The following is a 21,406-nucleotide window of genomic DNA, read 5'->3' as shown; positions in this document are numbered from 1 at the left end:
AACATTTTTAATGGAAAAAAAAGCTACTTTATAATTTTGTCTAAGCACAAATAAAAGTAAGGTCATAATGCTACCCACCAAATACCCTATTGTCCCACCTTTCTGACAACATCCAGTCTATAGCTAACCCTCCCCACAAAGCCCAAATCATTTAAGTTCTTCCCTAACATCCTTTTACTGAGATCTTCCAGTTCCCCATGATGTGTTTTCTCTCTCACTGTGATGAATAAGAAACCCAGCTTGCTTAACTAGGTGCGTTCTTGGTGGCCTTTGACTGAAGGGCACTGACAACATAAATTATATTTCTGTTTGGTAGAAACCAACACAATACTGTAGAGCAATTATTCTTCATTTAAAAATAAATTTAAAAAACGTTAAAAATTCTATTTCTAAAAAGCAACGAGCAATACAAATTATTTATATTATTTCTTTCATTTTTATAAAACAAGCATTCTTGAACCACACCCAGGTTAAGAAATAGAACTTTAGTGAAGGACAAGTAAGCCTGGCATGCTGCCGTCCATGGAGGTCTCAAAGAGTCAGACATGACTTAGCAACTGAGCAACAAAAAAAAGCCTTCTATATATCCTATTTCAATTACAACTCATTCCCTCCCTGCAAAAGTAACCATTTTCCAAACTGTTATAGTAATTATTTCCTCATTCTTACAAGACTTAGAAGTAATTATTTCCTCATTCTTACAAGCCAAGTGTGTATTTCCTAGACACCTTTGTTTAGCACTGTTCATTTCTAAAAATCCAATATGTTGGGACCTCCCAGGTGGTCCAGTGGTTAAGACTCTGTGCTCACAATGCAGGAGGCCTAGATTCGATCCCTCATTAGGGAGCTAGATCCCACATGCTGTACCTAAGACCTAATGCAGCCCCCCAAAATTTATATGTCTTTTAAGTGGACAAGTTTTCCTTCCATCTGCTTCTTTTCCTTACTCTTTTTCAGTTGAAGACCCCAGGGCTTTTGACCTGTAGATTTTCCCAAAGTCTGAATTTTATTGGTTATTCCCTGGTATTTCCATTCAGCATGTTTCTTCATCTCCTATATTAATTGCAAATTGGCAGCTGGAGGCAGAGAGTTGACCAGACTCTGGTTCAGCCCCTTGGGAAAGACCATGGGCAGTACTGGCTTCTTTTACCAGGAGGCACATATATGGTTTTCTCTCCTTTTATGATGCTGGCATTTGTTGGAAGCAGTGGTGGATGCAAAATACTGACATTTCAATTCCATTGTTTCTTTTTTTAAGATTTTATTTTATATTGGAGTATAGCTAATTAACAATGTTGTGATAATCCAATTCTATTAATTCTTTTTCAATTATTAATTGGAATATTTTCATTAAGAGATGTTTCTTCTTGGAGTAAAAGGTGGAAGGGAGATTTAAGAGGGAGGGGAAATATGTATACCTATGGCTGATTTTTGTTGATATATGGCAGAAACCTACAAAATATTGTAAGCCAATTATCCTCCAATTAAAAATAAATAAATTTTTAAAAAGAGATGCTTCTTCTTATGTACTATTTTGTTATCTGCAAGTATAGTTCATACAGGAAAGATAGGGTGAATGCTTGATTCTGCTTTTGTTTTTCATTTTTTAAGGTAATGAATTGGTTTTTCTGAAGATAAACAACTAGTCTAAAGACATGTGTATATGTGCATGTATATATGTATCCTTGCAGACTCATGGATTCAAAGATATTTGATAGGTTTTCATCCACAGCAATTTTATTAATGACAGTCAAGTTGTCCAATCTTTGACCTGCTGGAGGCTCTTCTGTTGGGCTCCTGCACGGCTTGATTGACTTGATAGTATTTGTGGCTTCTTTGCTGTCTGATATGAACAACTGTTTCAGGTCATCTTTTACATTTTCTGCCCTGGTTCTATAACCAGCATTTCTCCAGGAAGCCTTGGATGGTAATTTAAGCATTCAGGATGCTCACTGTTCAGTTGGTCATGGTTTCTAACATTTAGAAATATATATACATAAGATATATTATATATAATATGAAGTGAAGTGAAAGTCGCTCAGTCATGTCTGACTCTTTGCGACCCCGTGGACTATACAGTCCATAGAATTCTCTAGGCCAGAATACTGGAATGGGTAGCCTTTCCTTTCTCCAGGAGATCTTCCCAACCCAGGGACTGAACCAGGGTCTCCTGCATTGCAGGCAGATTCTTTAGCAACTGAGCTATGATGTATAATATATAATACCTATTACATATATACAATGTATTTTTTAAAGTAACCTTTTGTATGTTACATTCGTACCTCCTTAACCCACAACACTCCATAGTCTCAAAATAAAAAATACTAGCATTACCATTACCAACACGATTAGTGAGAACAGTTCCATAAATTGTTGTGCATATGCTGTCTCCATTCCGTCCCTTCTTTAGAATAAAGATTGGTATAGATTTTCTTTTCTTCACTGTTTCAGCTATTTTAAACTGCATAATTTGGTGGATTTTAGTATATTCACAAATTTATACAACCATCATCACTATCTAATTTCAGAATATTTCCATCAAACCTAAAAAAAATCCTGAACCTTTCACTCTCCCCGCCCCCTATCCCCTGGCAACCACTAATTTATTCAAAACTTTCTGTCTCTCTGCATTTGCATGTTTTAGACATTTCGTATAAATGGAAACATGCAATATGTAGCCCGCTATCTCTGGCTTCTTCACTTAGCATCATGATTTGAAGGCTCATTTATGTTATATCATATAAGCTTTTTATTTTATTGATTTTTTAATTGACTCTTGGCTGTGCTGGGTCTTCACTGCTGCACACGGACTTTCTCTAGTTGTGACAGAGGGAGCTACTCTCTGGTTGTGGTGCATGGGCCTCTTGCTGGGGTGGCTTCTCTGTTGCGGAGCACAGGCTCTAGGGCATGCAAGTTTCAGCGGTTGTGGTGCAGGGGCTCGGTAGTCGCAGCTTGTGGGCTCTAGGGCGCAGGCTCAGTAGTTGTGGCTCGGGGGATTGGTTGCCCAGTGCATGTGGAATCTTCTGCGTCCCCTGCATTGGCAAGTGGATTCTTAACCACTGGGCCACCAGGGAAGTCCTACAAGCTTTTTTTTTTTTTAAGTAAAAAATAAATCAATATAAGAATGTTTGGAGGCCAAGTTCCTCATCCCCCTATATAAACAGGGTTGCTCCAGCTGACTTCAGCTCCTTTCTGGAAGTAGCCTGAAACTTTTGATGAGTGGGAGTGCTTTCCTGACTGAAAGCACAGTGCATGAGTGGCAACCCCTGGTCACTGCACAGTGCTTCAGGAAGAAGGCTGGGCTAGGGTCACAGCACAAGATGCATCTCCTCTCGGAGTCCGTTAGTTAGAATAGCTCCTGATTATGTAGGTCCAGGGGTTTCCCTGGTAGCTCAGCTGGTAAAGAATCCACCTGCAATGCAGGAGACCCTGGTTCGATTTCTGGGTTGGCAAGATCCCCTAGAGAAGAGATAGGCTACCCACTCCAGTATTCATGGGCTTCCCTGGTGGCTCAGATTGAGCGTCTTCACTTTCACTCTTCACTTTCATGCATTGGAGAAGGAAATGGCAACCCACTCCAGTGTTCTTGCCTGGAGAATCCCAAGGACAGAGGAGCCTGGTAGGAAGCCGTCAACAGGGTCACATAGAGTCGGACACGACTGAAGCGACTTAGCAGCAGCAGCCGGTGGCTCAGATAGTAAAAAATCTGCCTGCAATGTGAGAGACCTGGGATTCCTGGGTTGGGAAGATCCCCTGGAGGATGGCATGGCAACCCACTCCAGTGTTCTTGCCTGGAGAATCCTCATGGACAGGGAAGCCTGGTGTGTTGCAGTCCATGGGGTTGCAAAGAATCGGACATGACTAAGTGACTAAGCACAGCATAGCATGTAGGTCCGTCTCTGTCCCTACTTGCTACCACTATGACTTTAGTGTTAAAATCTGGGCCAAAGTCAGCTTATGGGACCCGATGATCAAACACCTTGTTCTCCACCTGTGACCAGCTGTGGGATCTAATATAGTGCAGTACCTGAGCCTGGTATGGCTAGTGAAGAGCAAGCAGACCGTGACTTCTGAGCTGAGAACCCCCACCCAATACAGTGACCACAGTCTACTTCTTGGACTTGAGATCTACTGCTGTGAGACCCAAGTGAGTCTGCCTCCCATCTTTCAAGGAGGGCCCTGTGCCTATATCCCCAAGACCTGGTCACCTTTCCCACACCCACTCCCCTGCCCACCCAGCCCGCTCTGGCTCTGTGCTTCACCCTCCTGTTGTGTATCTGGCTGTTAGAGACCCAGTCACAATGAACTGGGGTCTTCTCAGTTGGCTCTAGTGGTAAAGAACCCACCTGCCAATGCAGGAAACATAAGAGATGTTAGTTCAGTCCCTGGATTGGAAAGATCCTCTGTAGGTGGGCATGGCAACCCGCTCCAGTATTCTTGCTTAAAGAATCCCATGGACAGAGGAGCCTGGCAGACTATAGTCCATAGGGTCACAAAGAGTCGGACACAACTGAAGCAACTTAGCATGCATCCACGGACAATGAATTGGATGATGTGTTAATAAGTTAGTTCCCCTAACCAGCTTAGGAGGCTCTTGAAGGCACCATTTTTTATTCATTTTATCTCCCCCAATGCCTGCTTCAGAGAATGCTCTTCATCAATGTGTGATCAGTTAGAGAAGGAGGAAGGCAGTGAAGTGAGAGTCTTGTGCCCAAACCAGACTGCGAGCTGCCTGAGAGCAGTGGCTTCTGACAGCTCCTGAGAGCACCGCCTCCTCCTCCCCCTGTGTCCTCCCACAGCAAAATCCGACACGAGACTGGGCTCAGAATGGGCATGTAGATGACTTCATTCAAGATTTTTAAAGTCTCCACCAATAAGGACTTCTGAATAATATCTTTATTTAGCTCAGGTAGATAGATATTTCCTACACATTTCTGGATACCTGGGTTAGAATTTTCTTCATGGCTCTCAATAAGCTGCTCTTAAGCTCTCATATATGGTAAATACAAACATGCAAATACAATGCAGGCTAAAATTTTTAAAAGACTTAACACAGGGTATATTGAAAGGAGATGCAGTAGAAAGTGACTCGATTACCACCCCCTCCCTCCTGATCCAGTCCTGGTGCCTGGATTTGGGCCCTCCCTCTGCTCTCTGCTTCTGTTAGACACAAGTTCTCAGCCCTCCCTGGACAGGAACAAGGGCCTCACAAGGCCAGGCAGCAGCCCCACCCCTGCCTGCAGAGAGGAAGGTCATCTCACAGGCAGAGTGTCCCAGACCCTAGTGGTCAGATTGCTCAGTCTTGTTTAAGCAGGGAGACTACTTCCATGTCAGTATTCTGGACTGCCTCTTCCCTTCAGTCTTGATGGCTCCCAACTGTCAAAGAGATTGGTCAGGCCCTGGTGTGACCTGCTCTGAATGTTTCTCAAGCCAGTCAGCCTCCATGGAAAGCCAACCAGCTTGTGGGCCGGGCCCAGGGGCTTCCCAAAACCTCTTTAGAGGTTTCCAGAGGCCTGAGGATCCTCTAGCCCTTCCAGCACAACTTCAGAAGGGCTCCATCAGCTCCTGTGTGGCCTCTGATGTGTCTGCTATCTGTGGTCAGTGTGCAGAAGGACAAGTCCAGGATGGGGGGCAGGTATGATCCCTCAAGCTTGCCCATAGCTCAGACAGCAAAAAAATCAGCCCAACAATGTCTGCGGGTTTTAGGCTCCCCTGGGCTAGGCCCCTGGCCTGGCTGCCCAGACAGGGGCAGGGCTGTCTGTCCCCCAAGAGCACATGGGCTGTCTAGGCTGCAGGACGCTCCCCTAAGAGCGGATGCGCACCTGAAAGTGCTCACAGCGGGCGTGCTTCATGGTCAGCCCATACAGGGGGGTCATGTCCACCTTCACACCCGGGGTCACGTGGAATTCCACCTGATGCAGCAGGATGGCCAAGAAGAGAAAGACCTCCAAGCGGGCAATGATCTCACCAATGCACTTCCGCTTGCCCAAGCCGAAAATAATCACCTTCTCACTCAGTACTTTGTTGACGGTGCCATCAGTAGTGAGAAACCGTTCTGGCCGGAACTCAGATGGATCCTCCCATAGCTTCCTGTAATCAGAGAGAAGCAACTGAAGAGGCAGCCTGGGGACTCGGAACCATCAAGCGGGTTGAGCCCCAGCTGAAAAGAATAGGGTTCAGGCAAGTGGCCCAGAGACAGCAAAGTGTGAAGCTCAGGAGCTGGGGAGCTTTCCCCGCCCCTTCTCGACTTACTGGTCATGGTTGATCTGCCACTGGTTCACAAAGACACAGCGCCCCTTGGGGATGTAAAAGCCATTCAAATTGGTGTCTCTTGTGGTACTGAGGAGGGAGGAAGCTCAGTCAGGCTCAGGGCCACAAGGAGATCTCCCTGCCTCCCATACCCTGTCCTTCCTACCACCCTGATCAGGCCCAGCATCAGACAGCAGCAGATCCATGGGGCCTCACCTGTGTGGGATGGTGAAGGGGACGAAGGAGGAGTGTCGGAAGGTCTCCAGGATGAAGGCCTCCAAATAGGGCAGCTGAGGTCTGTCAGAGAGCTGGGGCCACCGCGCCCTGCCAATCACTGTGTCTGCAGAGCACAGAGGACCAGATAGGTCAGGGGCCACTCAGACCTTGGCTGGGCCTCCTGCCTTGAGCACTCTGAGGGAAGCCACCACCTACCCAGCTCTTCCTGAATCTTTTTTTGCACCCTGGGGCTTGTCACCAGGTACAGGAGGCTCCAGGAAATGGCAGTTGTGACTGTGTCAAACCCTGGCCAGGGGAGAACAGAGGGAGAAGTTAGGTACTTGGTGGGTCAGGCCAGCTGGCCATAGGAATGGTATAATGGGGTAATTCATACCGGCCCCAAAGAGGTCCATCACGACATTAATGATCTTCTCATCCGACAGCTGGATATTGGCATTCTCGTCCAGCCTCTTATCCTGACAGTGCTCAATCAGGCTGTCTGTGATGTCCCGGATGTGACCCTGGGTAGGGAAGGCCCACAGGTAAGGAAGATCCCAAACCCAGAACTGCCCCTCCATCCAGACCTGGTCCCTTCCCATCCCTAGCATCTTTATCCAAGAGGTGACCACACACACCCACCCCTACCCTCCCAGCTTCTCTTGTCTTTCCAAGGCTCTCTCCTGACCCAGAATATGTGCAGCCCCAACTCGAGGGACATTTGACAGAGTCTAGTAACATTATCATCTGCACATGCCCTTTACACTTTTCTCTCCCATGAGGCCAGAAGACCAACTCTTCCTGGTTCCTTCAAGACCAACTCTTCTTGGTTCCTACCACAACTAACTTAGGGTCCTGCATGGACTGGCTCTACAGTAGATACTGCTGTGTGATGGATAGTTACAAGGGCTGGACAATAAAAAGTTCTATTTTCCTGCCAAGGATGGAATCCCCTCCACTACTGGCTTCAAAATCCCAGGCTGAAGGCCTGTGAAAGCCTACCAAACTCCACTCAGCCCCAGCTATCTCTGACTCCTGACCCCTGACTCTACCTGCCCCCTACCACCCACCTGCCTCTCCCTAGGGTATACCTTCTCAAACGTTTTATAGTGTTCCTTGACTATCTTCTGTACAAAGACGTAGAACCTCCGATTCAGGTCCTTGAAGAGGTCCAGGGCAGTGTTGGGCAGGTAACGGAGGACAGGGATGAAGTCAGCTGGGTTCCCGGAGGCAGTTATCTCCCCAAACTCATTACTCAGGTTGATGAGGCTAAGAAACTCTTGGTCATTGTGGTCATAGCGCCGGCCAAAGCATATGGCACAGATGACATTGGCCACTGAGACCACTACATACCTGTAGGGGTCGAAGCGCCCAGGCCCTGACATCAGCTCCTGGAACTTGCCCAGGAGGTACTCAGCCTCCTTGCTCACATGCTCTTCCAGGTAGCAGGAGGACAAGGATGCCGGGTCTGAGGCGGTGGAGAAACTTTTCAGGGCATTCTGGGCCAGGCGTCGCCGGGCAGCCCACACCGGTCCAGAGTCTGGGTTGAAGGTCATGCTCTGGCCGTCAGAGACCAAAGTGAAGCTGTAGAGGTCGGGCCGGCCCTTGAAATCATCGCCCTGCCGCACCAGGGCCTGCCGGATGGTGTCCAGGCCGCTGAGCACCAGCACGGGTGTGCAGCCAATGCGGATCTGCAGCACGTCCCCATAGCGCTGGCTCAGTTGCGACAGAACCACGTGTGGGTTCTTCCCCAAGGTCAGCACGTGCCCGAGCAGGGGCCAGCCCCAGGGCTCTGGTGGACTCTTCAGGCCTTGAGGGACCCGAGGCCGCCAGGTCCTGACCACCCAGAATACCAGACAGAAGACGGCAGAGGCCAGGAGAAGTTCTGTGGCCGAGATGGGGATGGGGAGTCCAAACACAGAAAACATGATCCACATAGATTCCAAGGTGGCTGCTGAGAGGTCAGATGGGAGGAAAAGGTCAAAAGATCTGACAGGAGGATGGAAGGAGCCAGTGTCCTAAAATATCAGCACACCAGTCAAGAAAAGGGAAAACCTTATCCAGAACTGTTCACTGGGCGTGAAATGGGAGAGGAGATAGGAGAAGCTGTTTGTGGAGCTGCCAACTCCATACCAAGAATTTCAGTCATTCTTCATTCAGTCCTGGCCACAGCCTTTGTGGTAGGCAGCTCTGAGGCTCAGAAAAAGTACATAACTTGCCCAAAGTCACACAGCCAGCAATGATAGAATCCAAACCCAATCCAAACTTGTCTAATTCCAGAACACCTTACCTGCCATACCAAATCTCAGTGTCAGTCTGTGATTTCCATAGAACACCTATACTATTATTTATTTCATATTTTTCTAAAATCAACTTTAAATCCACCCACGTAGCACTGTTTCACACAGTAACATCTGTGTGAAAATACAGGTTTGTTTTTTTCCCCTAACATATATTAAAATAAGCACATAATTGATGTGTAATCACCCAATTCCCCTGAGTATTACCCACCCAACTTGGGACAACACTACCAAAGAACTAAGGATCCCCTCTTCTTAAGCCGCGTTTCACATCTGGGGAAACTGACCTCCAGAGGAGGCACTGACTTGGCTAAAGGCACCCAGCTCTCAGACAGAGCCAGGGCTCAGACCTCTTAGGTAATGTTTCCTGGGAAGATTCATGGCCGTCTTCCCCGTTCCTATGTTCCTGTCATAGGTATAGGAGTGGTCAGATCAACGGATGAAAAGGAATCTTCTCAGTACTGTCAGTTCTCTACGGTTCAAAGCCAGGATCTAGGGAATCTGGCCAGACACCGGGACACAGTGGGGAGGGGACAGGGGACTGCCCCCTTTCCTTACTGTCTAAGCCACAGTGCCCTTAGCCCCAGCTCTCTGAGCTCAGCAGACTCACAGTTTAAACGCAGCAGGAGGCCAACTAGATTGAGGCTCCCGGTCACACAATTCCAGGCCAAGGTTTTCACTGGGCTCAGTTCTCAATGAATGAATAGTCTGGACCTCCCCCATTTGCCAGTCACTCAAGAGCTGTGAATAAATGGAAGGATCCTACCAGGCAGAGGCTGTAAGAAAACTCTGGACTGGAATGTGAGAAACTAGGAATGGAGCTAAATTTAACTGACACTGACACAATACTTTCTCTAGGTTCAGTCTAGAAAGGGTGTGCAAATTCATGGACTCCTCTCTTCGAGGCAAGGGGCTATGACAGGGGCATCTTACTGATGCCCTGGACTGGAGGTCAGGAGACAAGGGTTCCAGGCTTTATGACATGGCCTTGGATTGGACAGTTCATTTTATGCTTCTGGGCTTCAGTCACATCACCTGAGAGAAGGGATGGGACATGGTCTCTGATTCAGGGTACCCAGCTGATCTCAGATAAGAGAAAACTCTGATCTTTTCTTTGAGGTTAAGCGTGAAGTTTCCCTACAGAAGAGCCACCCAAGATGGGGAGGTTGTATGGTTCCTTCCTGAACTACTATAGCTGTCTGTCTAGGGAGGCTTCCTGAAGGAGCTGAACCCCAAAGCACACTTGAGTCCAGACTCCTTGAGCGAATTGGGGACACTGCTAGGCCTTGGCGTGCCATGGGGTCCCCTTCTGCACACTGGGTGCTCCAAAGACCCCTAGCCTTTGTAAGATGGTAGGAGGCCAAGAGAGGTGTGATTGCTGAGTTTTCAGGGTCAAGTTTTCTGCAGAGGGCAGTCTCTCACACTGATCGGCCCCAGCAGAGGCCAGAGAAGACAGTGGAACAGGGCAGGCCCCTGGACAATGCCCAGGACCCCCTCTCAGATCAGCCTCCCTTGTCCAGCCAACACCTCTCAGCGCGGACAAGCTATGCCTCCGGAGGGTGGCCCCAGCCAGGAGCAGCTTTTGGATAAGGCAGGGTTCAGCTGGTAAGAACCCCACTTGCCCCCTTACCCACCCTGACCGCAGAGAAGCCTCCTGCTCACAGAGCCTGAAGGAGTGCTGTACTGGCTCACAGTCTCTCACACCTGTGTCCTATTCCAACCTTCCAGGTGACCTCCATGGGGAAGCCCCCAGGCATTCCAGGAGTCAGTAGGAGATGAGCTGGAGCCTACGTGCTGGAATGCTGAGAGGGGAGCAATTCTGGCACTAGCCGTGGAATCTTGGGCAAGTCCAGCCCTTCCCCTGGCTTCAGTTTCCCCACTTAGTGAGGGAAGCTGGACTGCCTCCTTACTAAGGACACTCATAGCCTCCTTTATTTTTTATTTATTTATTCTTTTTAAAATTTTCCTTTTGGCGGAGGGAAGCGACAACCCAGAAACCCCCAGCACTCACCTGTGGCTGTGAGGGGGTGCAGAGCTGGGCTGGCAAGAGTGGTCTCTGCAGCCAGGGACCCCAAAGAAGATCAGGGAAGGCTCCAAGGAATTGTCACCTTCAGAGTGAGGGTGAAAGCAGTGCCACCTTTATAGGCAGCTTGGGCGTGTGGCCACGCCTCCCGGAGCACGGGGATGGGAAAGAGGGAGGGGCAGGGGGGAGGGGAACTGGTCGCTTTTGGAAGCTTTGGGACGGAGGAGGGAGGGGCGAGAGAGGAAGCTGGGGAATAGGTAAGAACCAACTTGGGATGCCTCGATCAAGTGCTGGCTCTTAAAGGGATGAAGGCTAGGGACACTTGGGACCCTCAGTTCCAAGGTACCCCTGGACAAGCTCAGAGTCCAGTTGGGGAGGAGTTTGGGGAAGAAATCCCATGATAGCCCGAAAGAGGGTATAAGGGTGCTCCATCCCGGGGCACGGGGACCAGTCACCCTCATTTTTGCACCCACTGAACACTGGGAGTGCTCGCTCTTCTCTACCAGCAGATAGGAACCAGGCTGGCAGGCAGGGGCGGAGCTGCCCGCGGATGACCTCCTAACCCCTGTTATTGAGTCCAGGCTCGCGTGAGAAGCATGGCGACCCCAGCCCCGAGGTCATTAGGGCCGGAAGGCCAGAGGCGCCGATGGGCTGGCCCCTTTCCCCAGAGCCTCCCCCACCCCCAGGACCCCCAGAGCCTGGACGACTAGAAGTCCTCGCTCACTGATGGAAGGGCCGGAATGCGGGAAGGGATGGAGAATGTGCAGCCTTGCTAATGTGCGCACTAGCTGGACGCGTTGAGCCGCCCCTAGGGCCACTCTGCAAACCAAGGGTACTTCGAGCCAGGACCCTCGGGCCCTCGAGGTTCCTGGGGCTACTAGCGCTTTGGCAGGGCAGAGTAATCGTGCTGCGAGCGGATCTCCCAGCGGCCGAGGAAAGGGTTAGAAGGAGGCCTTGGGGTGGGGGTGGGGGGCAAGAAAGGGAGCTCAGGGACTACTAAAGGGGGCGGGGAGGGGTGGCGGGCGCAGATGCCTCCCCAGGCTAGCGTGCCTGTGTCTGGTACATCCCTCCAGGGGGCAGAGGTCACGCGGCCCATCCCAGCCCCACCTGGCCGGGGGCGCGGTGCCCAGAAATTGCGTGAGAAGGACCCGGAGGCCGGCGCAGCCACCCAGCAGCCCAACTCCCTGGCCCGGCTCGGGTCCTGGCACAGTCACGCGAGCGCGGGGGGGCGGAGGCGGGACGAGGAGCGGGGGTGTGGGGGGAGTCGGGGGCGGGGCGCTTAAAGGGCCAGTCTCTAGCGGAGCGTGGGGGCAGAGGTGGAGCGAGACAAGCCGACTAACGCTCGTGGGTGCGTGATTGGATGGGTGGTGGGGCGGTGCAAAGGGCCTAGGTTTGCGTGCAGAGCTGAGCTTTTGCAAACAAGCGGGCGCCTGAGTGTGTCCATAGTTTTGGCCCACGCCTGTGGCGGGACACGCAGCCCCAGCACCGCCTGGGTCAGCTGGTCTGTCCTCGCCCCTGCCGAGCCTTCCCAATGTAGGATGTCCAGGCAAAAAAAAAAGCTTGTTTAGCTCAATGTGTCTCCAACTAACTACTTCACCCGTTCTCCGAGCTCGACCGCGCTCCCCAGCCCTACGAATGGCACTGCCATCCGCTGGCCCATGCCAGAAAACAGAGCCTCATCCTACCCCCTCACCGCCCACTACAGTCAGATGCCACCTCGGGCACTGCACAAATAAGTATTTACCAAACGCCTACTATGTACCGGACACACCTCCTGCTTCCCTGTAGCTTACATTGTGGGGCAAGGGGGATGGGAGGTGAGGCCAGAAAATGCCTAGAGAGTCTCAGAGGATGAAAAGTGCTATAGAGAAAAATAAGACAGAGAAGGGGTAGGAATCATGTAGGGGCAGATTGCAATTCAAAGGACATTGAGGAAAGGACACCTAGCCCAGGCAGAAAGGGCAGACACCCAGCCAAGAATCAAGGCACACAGATATCTGGAAGAAGAGTGCAGCTGGCAGAAGGAACAGCAAGTTCAAGGCCCTGCACAGTGGCCCTTGAAAGAAGGAGCGGTACCAGGGGCACTGGAAATGTGCAGTGTCCTGTGAGCGGGGAGTTCTCCTGGAATTTGGTGGATGTGAGGATGCTGAGGGTGAGAACAGCCCTGCTCTAGATGCTGGGAGCACCCTGCTAAGAAGGGACTTCCTTTGTGTGAGACAGAAACACTGTGAGGTCTGAGTCAAGGAAGATCACTGGCTAACATGCTGGGAACAGACTGAGGGGTAAAGGACCCATTTCTCCACTTTGATTTCTGTCCATCCTCATCCAGGCCCCCATCATTGCTCCCCAGAGTACTAATAAACTCCAACCTGGGTACCATCTGACTTTCAGTGCCTCCAATTCCTTCTCCACCCTGTGGCATCCCAGGTGTCTTTTCAAAGATGCAAAATCTCATTCCATCACCACCTTGCCCCTTCAGTAGCTCACATCTGAATAGAAACCAGAATCTTTTGCAGAGCCTAACAGGAATGCCCACTTCTACTTTGAATCTTTCCTACATTAAGCCTCAGCTAAGACATCACTGGAGAAGGCAATGGCACCCCACTCCAGTACTCTTGCCTGGAAAATCCCATGGACGGAGGAGCCTGGTAGGCTGTAATCCGTGGGGTCGCTAAGAGTCGGACACGACTGAGCGACTTCCCTTTCACTTTTTACTTTCATGCATTGGAGAAGGAAATGGCAACCCACTCCAGTGTTCTTGCCTGGAGAATCCCAGGGACGGGGGAGCCTGGTGGGCTGCCGTCTATGGGGTCGCACAGAGTTGGACACGACTGAAGCGACTGAGCAGCAGCAGCAGCAAGACATCACTTCCTCTGAGAACACTTCCTGGATCCTTTGCATAGCAAGTTGGATTTCTCCTGGCCTATTTCCAGCATTGCTTCATGGTGATTCTCAGAACATTTGGTTCTTGCCAGGACATGGACCCAAACTGTCACTCCATCCTCCATGCTCTAACATAGAAAATCAGCCTTGGGAAATTGATCTGATAAGCCAAGATCTTGCAAGATATTAATAACAGGTAAATGAGTTAAGTCCATCTATATTAAGGTGCATGACCAGGGTGTTGAGCCCAAAGTGCCAATGATATAATGATGGCATTTAGGTAACAGACAGGCAGGAGACAGGGAGGTATTGCTGGGCTTCCATTCTGTCCAGCATCCTTCTATTCATTTCACCTTTGCATCTCAGGCTCGGTCTGAGAATTTTTGCAGTACCCAAGAAAGGTCTATCCTTCACACCAAGTAGGAGCTAAAGCCACAGAGAGTGGAAAGAATGTATGTGGAAGCCGTGGCAAGGAAGGAAGGCACTTTCAAATCCATCACCCTGCTCTGTAGCGCAATCTCTCCTTTGGCTCTCAGAGTCCCCAGCAATGCCGTAGCTCTAGAGAAGCATCACAGAGCTTCCCTGGTGGCTCGGGGGTAAATAACCCACCTCCCAGTGCAGGAGACACAGGTGTGATCCCTGATTCAGGGCACTCCCACGTGTGGTGGAGCCTGTGTACTCGAGCCAGGGAACCACATCTATTGAGCCCGTGCGCCTCAACTACTGAAGCCCGGGAGCCCTAGAGCCCAGGCTCCACAAGAGGAGCCGCCACAGTGAGAAGCTCATGCACTGCAACTAGAGATCAGTCCTCTCTCCCCAACTGGACAAAAGCCCGTGCAGCAACGAAGGCCCAGAATAGCCAAAAGAAATAAATAAAATTCAAAAAATAAAAGAAGACTCATGGCAGCCTGCCCTTCACAGCTGAAAGACCATCTGCAGAAAAACTCTTCTCTTGGTAAAAGATACGTTGCTTTCCTCCCATTTTCCAAGGGATTTTTTTTTTTTTTAATTGTGGCCGTGCTGGGTCTTCCTTGCTGTGCATAGGCTTTCGTCTGATGTGGCCAGCCTGAACTACTCTCTAGCTGTGGTGCTCTGGTGTCTCACTGAAGTGGCTTCTCTTGTTGAGGAGCACGGGCTCTGGGGCAAGCGGGCTTCAGTACTTGTGGCCCATATGCTCAGTAGTTGTGGCACACAGGCTTAGTTGCACCTCAGCATGTGGGATCTTCCCAGACCAGGGATCGAACCTGTGTCCCGTGCATTGGTAGGCAGATTCTTAACCACTGGACTACCAGGGTCCACCAGGGAAGTCCTCCAAGGAACTCTTGATTCCAAAGAAATTTTAGCTAATTAAGCCAATTCCTGTCTCACTTCTCAGCTGGAGAGGCCGAAATCAGAACAAAGAAAGCTGAATGACAAATCAAAGCAGAGCCCAGGCCCTTGCTTCGAGGCCAGAGCTCTTCCCACCGTGATTTATTGTCCCAGACTACCAGCAAAGCCCCAGGGGGCCAAAGGTAGACAGGCTCAGTGCCTCGGTCAGAGTGCCCCCTTGTCCCCATCTTCCTGGACAAGAGTCTGATGCACTGGGGTTATGGGAGGCCCTGCACTTCTCATCACCAAGCCTGTCTTGGAGGACAGCTCAGAAGACGGAAGGGGGCCCTTAGGGCACCAGGGCAGACAAAGAAGGAGACAGGCGGGAGTTTAGAGGACCTTGACCTGGAGTTGAACAGCCAATCCTGGGTCAAAGTTTGTATGCCTTTGCGTGAGAAGCTCTTTGGCTAGAATTCCCTAGCAATCGATACCAGGAACACAGAGGGAAGGGTGGTGGGCAGTGCAGAAAGGAGGGGGCTCTGGGCTAGACACAGTTGAGGGTTTTGGCCAGCCTAGCCTAGAGTCTTCATTCAGCACTGCTGAGGGCTATGTGGTCAGGGGATGAGCAGACAACCAGACTCAGAACAAACTCACTACCCAGCGGTAGAAGCAGGAATCACACCCAAACAGAGCCTAAGCTAACTCTGGAAATGCTACAGAAGGCTGCGAGCCCTAGGGGTGAGCAAAGGAATAGAGAGGAGTCCTGGAGTATGAGGAGAATAGGAAGGGCACCCCTGGCACGAGGCATGGCTGTAACTTGAACAAAGCATGGGAGTGGAAGGTTGGTGTGAGACAGTTTGAGAAGAGTGGAGTTTAAGTGAATATGGAGAAATAGGATTTGTCTTCCAATGTGTCTTCACCCCACCAAGCCACCCGCCACCCCACCTGAGATCCAAGCCCTGAGCGCCTTCCTCTCTGCTACCTGTGCCAAGAAAGATAGAGAGATCCAGTCTGTAGGATTCGAGGTTCAAACGGGGCAGCCCCTGGCTCTCTGGCTCTTGGCTGCTGTAGTCAGGCTAATGAGACTTTCTCAGAATAGTCTTGGTCTAAGCCGGTTGTCTTATCTATTAAAAGTTCTCTCTTTCATTCTCAAGAGAGTCTTGGCTTGGGACTTCCCCAGTGGTCCAGTGGCTAAGACTCCAGGCTCCCAATGCAGTGGGCCCTGATTCGATCTTTGGTCAGGGAACTAGGCCCAACAAGACCCTGCATGCTGCAATGAAGATCAAAGATCCAGCGTGCCACAACTAAGACCCGGCACAGCCAAATAAATAAATTTTTTTTTTATGAGTCCTGGCTTGGACATACATTATATGGTTACCCCAGTCGACAGCAGAAGACCTGTGAGGGGTTTTGTGTGCCCAGCATCCATTCTCTCTTCATCTGGAAATATCACTTCATTTGTCCTTTGGGGACCACCCCACCCCTACTCTTAGCTCATGGGCTTGGTGGAACTAACCCCATCCCAGGCCCCCAGGCTAACACATGACTCAGGCCAACCCACTGAGAACCCTTTATGGGAGTTTTAATGAAATTGTTGGAAAAGCAAGGTTCTCTTTCTTCCAGAAGTGGCAAAGCTGGTTAGAAAATAATTCTGGACCTACCAGTGGCCATTTTTAAGAAGCCCATTAGAGGAAAGCAGAACTGAGGGATGAGGGGAGGGAGGGAAAGAGTTGATGACCCTGAGCAACGAGATCAGTTATTCCTGAAGCCAGGGAAATTCACCATAGAACTTCTCTGTTGTGTGAATTGATAGCATCACCACCTCTCCCATCTGCTCCTTTCTCCCCTTTTCCTTCTTCTTTACCACTTCCTCTTCTTTCTCCCCCTTCTCCTCCCCTTCTTCATCTTTCTCTTCTACTAGGAGTTGGGTTTGGGGGCTTGCACCTGAAAGGATTAGAGCCAAAACTTGCAGGCCAGAGAGGCTTACCCAACAGTGCTCTCTGAGTGATTAAACCTCAACACTTGAGGCAGATCCGAGAAGTCCTGGGCAGGTTGGACAGAATCCTAAGAAGTTACTCTTATCTAACAGCTTCTGTGCCAACGGGCCTGCCCCTGTGCCAACAATGCCACCATCAGCAGTATTGTGAGAGGCTAGTTTTATCTCCAGAAGGCCCCATGATGGATTTGAGGAGTTGTTGGCTGGGGAGTGTCTGGAAAGAACCCACGCTTGAGGCAGAGACCATCAGATGAGTCTGGGCTATCTCAACACACTAGGAGCAGAGTTCATGCTCTGCTGGCTGGCTGACAGCCTCCCTGGCTGGGAGACACCCTGGGAAGGAAGGTGCCCTATTTTCTCTCCCAGCTGCTAGCTGAGAAAGATATGGCATCCTTTCCCCAAGTTAAAGTTTTTGATGAATCTCAGAGGAAGCAGTCCTTACAATGGCCCGCAAGACCTTTCCAGCTGTGGTTCCTGTGGCCTCTCTGACCTCCTCTCCTATCCCTCCCCCTTCCCTGGGTCACTCCTCTCCAGGCACCAGAGCAGCCTGAGGTTCCTAAGACACTCCAGGCAAGTCCCTCCCCGTATCTGTCAAGGTCAGTCCTTTCAGGAAACAGAGGGGCCCCTAAAACTGAGTCATTGAGGAGAATTTAATAAAGGGACCACTCACAAAGGTTCAAGGTTTAGGGAAATCAGTAGGACAATGCAGCAGCAAATGCAGCAGGAAATCAATAGGGCAGGCAACAGCAAGGCCAGAAGTGATGGGAGGAAGGAGCAGAAAACAGAACCCAGAGAAGGTGGCTGTGGTAAGGCCATAGAGAGGAGCTGGAGCCTTTGAGAGAGTTGTAGATAGCATGCCAAGACCCTACAGGGAGAGAGCCTAAATACTCTGACCTCATTCCATTCACACCCTCTGATGTCCTGCTGGTAACCTTCCACAGACTGAACCTAGCTAGAAGCCAAAAAGAAGAGGGTCCATTCCTGAAGCCCATGGAAGTCAGTCATTGGGGACTGAGTAGAAGGGTGGAGAGCGGTCTGGAGAGGCAAGTGGACAATATCGACCGATCTGTTCGGCATCCGGTCTTTGCTTCTGCTGTTCCTGCCACCTGGAGATGCTTTCCCCCCAGATCCTCATGTCTTACTTCCCCAAATATCATTCTCAGTATGCCTTCCTTGGCCATCCTATGTAAAACTGCTACCCTGAATCATAGTCTCCATCCCTCTTCGTAACTTGATATTTATTCGTGGCACTTGTTTGACAGGTTTGTGGCACTGAACAAACTTTGAACACACTATGTAGGGACTCCCCTGGTGGTCCAGGGGCGGAGATTCCATTCTTTCAATTCAGGGGGACCAGGTTTGGTCCCTGGTCAGGGAACTAGATCCCACATGCAGCACAAATAAGAGTTCTCATGCCACAACTAGAGATCCCAGATGCTGAAAGATCCTGAGTACCACAACTAAGACCCGGCGCAGACAAATAAATAAGTAATAATTTTTTAAAATACAGCAGCTGCTCCCCACATGTGGCTACTGAAAATTTCAGACATGGTATGTATTTTACTTCTCAATGCTCTGTATGGTCTATATTCCTCAACTAGAATGTGAGTGCCTGCAGAACAGGCACTTCTGTCTGTTGTGCCCAATGCTTCATCAACAGCAAACTGGCACATTGCGGATGCCAAATAAATATCTGTTAAGCAAATGAATTGTTGTGGTTTTTCAGTCGCTAAGTCATGTTTGACTCTTTGTGACCCCATGGACTGCAGCACACCAGGCTTCCCTGTCCTTCACTGTCTCCTGGAATTTGCTCAAACTCATGTCCATTGAGTTGGTGATGCCATCCAACCATCTCATTCTCGGTCGCCCCTGCCTCCTCCTGCCCTCAGTCTTTCCCAGCATCAGAGTCTTTTCCAATGAGTTGGCACTTCGCATTAGGTGGCCAAAGTATTGGAGTTTCAGCTTCAACATCAGTCCTTCCAATGAACATTCAGGGTTGACTTCCTTTAGGACTGACTGGCCTGATCTCTTTGCAGTCCAAGGGACTCTCAAGAGTCTTCTCTAAGCACCACAGTTCAAAAGCATCAATTCTTTGGCATTCAGCCTTCTTTATGGTCCAACTCTCACATCCATGCACGACTATTGGAAAAAACATAGCTTTAACTACATGGACCTTTGTTAGCAAAATGATGTCTCTGCTTTTTAATATGCTGTCTAGGTTTGTCATAGCTTTTCTTCCAAGGAACAAGTGGAAAATGTCAAACCTCCAAATAGGAAAATATGTCAGGTTTGAAATGGTAGTGGCCTGGTGAGATTCTGGGTCTTGTTGGCAGAGCACCAAGTCCAAGTTGGCCGGCTCAATGGATTGCCTCTCCAAACCCGGGTCCTTTCTTCAGTACCTGCCAGATGAGTGCTAGTCATCCTGTTGCCAGGAGACATGTGATCAGGCATGGTCCTGCCTTAAGAAGCTCATCTCAGCCCGGCCCAGCTAAGGCATCTGCCTCATGCCACCTTCACATTAGCCCAGGGCCAGCATCTGGACTGCGTCTCACTGTTGACCACATGGCCATGATCACCAGGAGGCCTTGATTGCTTTCAGTTTTGGAGCCGCTTGGTTCCTCTCAACAGGTCTTGGCTCCTCTCTCCACAATCCGGCTCCACCACAAAAGTCAGAAGAGAGCAGGCCCTGTAGCTACTCTCATCAGAGAGGGCTCTGCAGGGCTGGGACAAGAGGGCTCCATATTTTGATGGGTGGGGAAGGGCTGCAACAGTACAGACCCTGGGACACTGCCCAGAGAAGGGGCTACGGGATAGCCTGGAGGTTCTCCAGATACAAAATAATGGAGATAAAGGCAGACCTTCTTTTTCCTTTTCCTCTTCTTCCTTCAATAATATCAAATATGATTAATTTAGACCCACATTAGATATCATAATTTGACTAATTCTGCTCTGGTTGGTAGTTGACGTTATTGTTGGGGAAATGTTTGCTGAGCCAACAAATTGTGAAAACAGCCTTGCAGGGAAATGTTTGTGCTACTGTACTGAAGGGCAAGTTCAGCAGCTCAGGGGACTGTTCTGTGTCCAAGTTAGAGATGCCCTTTTACATATAAACACAGAGGTTTGCTGATAATGAATGTTCTAGTCCTCTCATCAAAACAAGGTCTCCAAGGACCGTGCTTCGTCAACCAAGTGCTCCTGGACATGCTCACACAGTCTTGGCCAAGAAGGTGGCCCTATTCAGACCTATTGGTGCACAGCCTGGCTGTCCTTCCAGCCCGTGCAGGCCATTTAGCTAACTTTAGAATCCTTTCCCAACTGCTTCTCAACTTGTCGACACCCAAGAGCCGTTCCCTCCACTTTCATTTTTCCTCCTTCCCAGCACCCTCCCCACCCCAATTTTATCTAAGTATCCTCCATATTTCTTTGCAGGGTTATGTGCTTCTGGGGAGGTGGGCCCCAGGGAATGGGTCTTGGCTGGTCTGAACCAGTCATTGTGGCCCAGTTGCCTTGGATGAATCTGTGACATGATTCTGGCCAATATTATGTTGTAGAGATCTGGTGGGACTAAACTGAGGAAAGATTTCCTCACTCTTAAAAAGGATACATGACGAGAGATGCACTCTTGTCCTTCTGACCCTTGTCCTGTCTGGATATTATGGCCGGAACTTTAGCAGCCATCTTGTGACCCTAAGGGAGACAGCTTAGGGGAAAGGCTGATATTCCAGGGATGGTGGAAAAGAAATCTGCAAAGAATCATTTTATTATTCAAGTTCCTTGCAAGAACAGGATCCATTCAAACTAGATCACTGAGAAGAGTTTAATAATGGGATTATTTATAAAGGTGTGAACAGGGTATGGAGAAACTAACATAGGATATTGTGGTACCATATGACTTGTAGCAGAGAGGAGCCCTTACTGTCTTGGACCTGAAGGGGCAAGAAGAAGGATCTGTTTCTGGAATCCAGAGGGAGAGACTGTAAGTAAAGGAGAGCTACCTGACAGGAGCCATGGCCTAGCGTGGTGACTTTGCAGGGACGGTCTGGAGAAAAAATACCCCAACTTCACTCTCCTCCCACCCTCCCATTTCACGTCAATACCTCCCATTGACAGAACCCAACAAGAAGCCAGAAGATGGGGAGCCCATTGACATCGTCTGCAGAGATCAGCCTCTCAGGGCATAGAGCAGGGCAGAGAAGGGGCGAGGGTAGTGAGTGCGGAGGTAAAAGAGGGTTTTCAGCACAAGCTGGGTCTGCAATAATCTCGTTCATCTGTTTGTTCTCTTGTCATTCTCCTCTACAAAGGCAAGGTCTGTCTTATTCGCTGCTGTAAGTATCCTCCTAGAACAGTGGCTGGCAACATAATTTCTGCTCAAAGACTGCAGCTGGACATCCACTATGCAACAGGCACCATACTAAAACTGAGTGAATAAGAACA

At 49.8% G+C, this 21,406-nt stretch overlaps 1 protein-coding gene across 2 annotated transcripts; it reads right to left on the bottom strand.

Annotated features, from left to right (window-relative positions):
• Positions 1–4,878: 4,878 nt before the first annotated feature.
• CYP1A1 (cytochrome P450 family 1 subfamily A member 1) lies at positions 4,879–11,527 on the bottom strand. 2 transcript variants are annotated; one of them, XM_069560171.1, is made up of 7 exons: positions 10,774–11,527; positions 7,554–8,416; positions 6,860–6,986; positions 6,682–6,771; positions 6,466–6,589; positions 6,253–6,339; positions 4,879–6,090 (listed from the first exon to the last, which is right to left on the bottom strand). In XM_069560171.1, exons 2-7 carry the CDS (start codon positions 8,397–8,399, stop codon positions 5,805–5,807), a joined length of 1,560 nt encoding a protein of 519 aa, XP_069416272.1. In that variant the 5' UTR covers positions 8,400–8,416; positions 10,774–11,527; the 3' UTR covers positions 4,879–5,804. The 2 variants fall into 2 exon arrangements, with proteins under 2 accessions (XP_069416272.1, XP_069416271.1); XM_069560170.1 differs by having other exon boundaries at positions 7,554–8,413; positions 10,774–10,879.
• Between the last annotated feature and the right edge of the window lie 9,879 nt (positions 11,528–21,406).

This window comes from Ovis canadensis, chromosome 18 (genome assembly GCF_042477335.2).
Source record: "Ovis canadensis isolate MfBH-ARS-UI-01 breed Bighorn chromosome 18, ARS-UI_OviCan_v2, whole genome shotgun sequence".
Lineage (NCBI taxonomy): Eukaryota > Metazoa > Chordata > Mammalia > Artiodactyla > Bovidae > Ovis > Ovis canadensis.
This window is presented reverse-complemented; position numbering and strand designations above follow the sequence as displayed.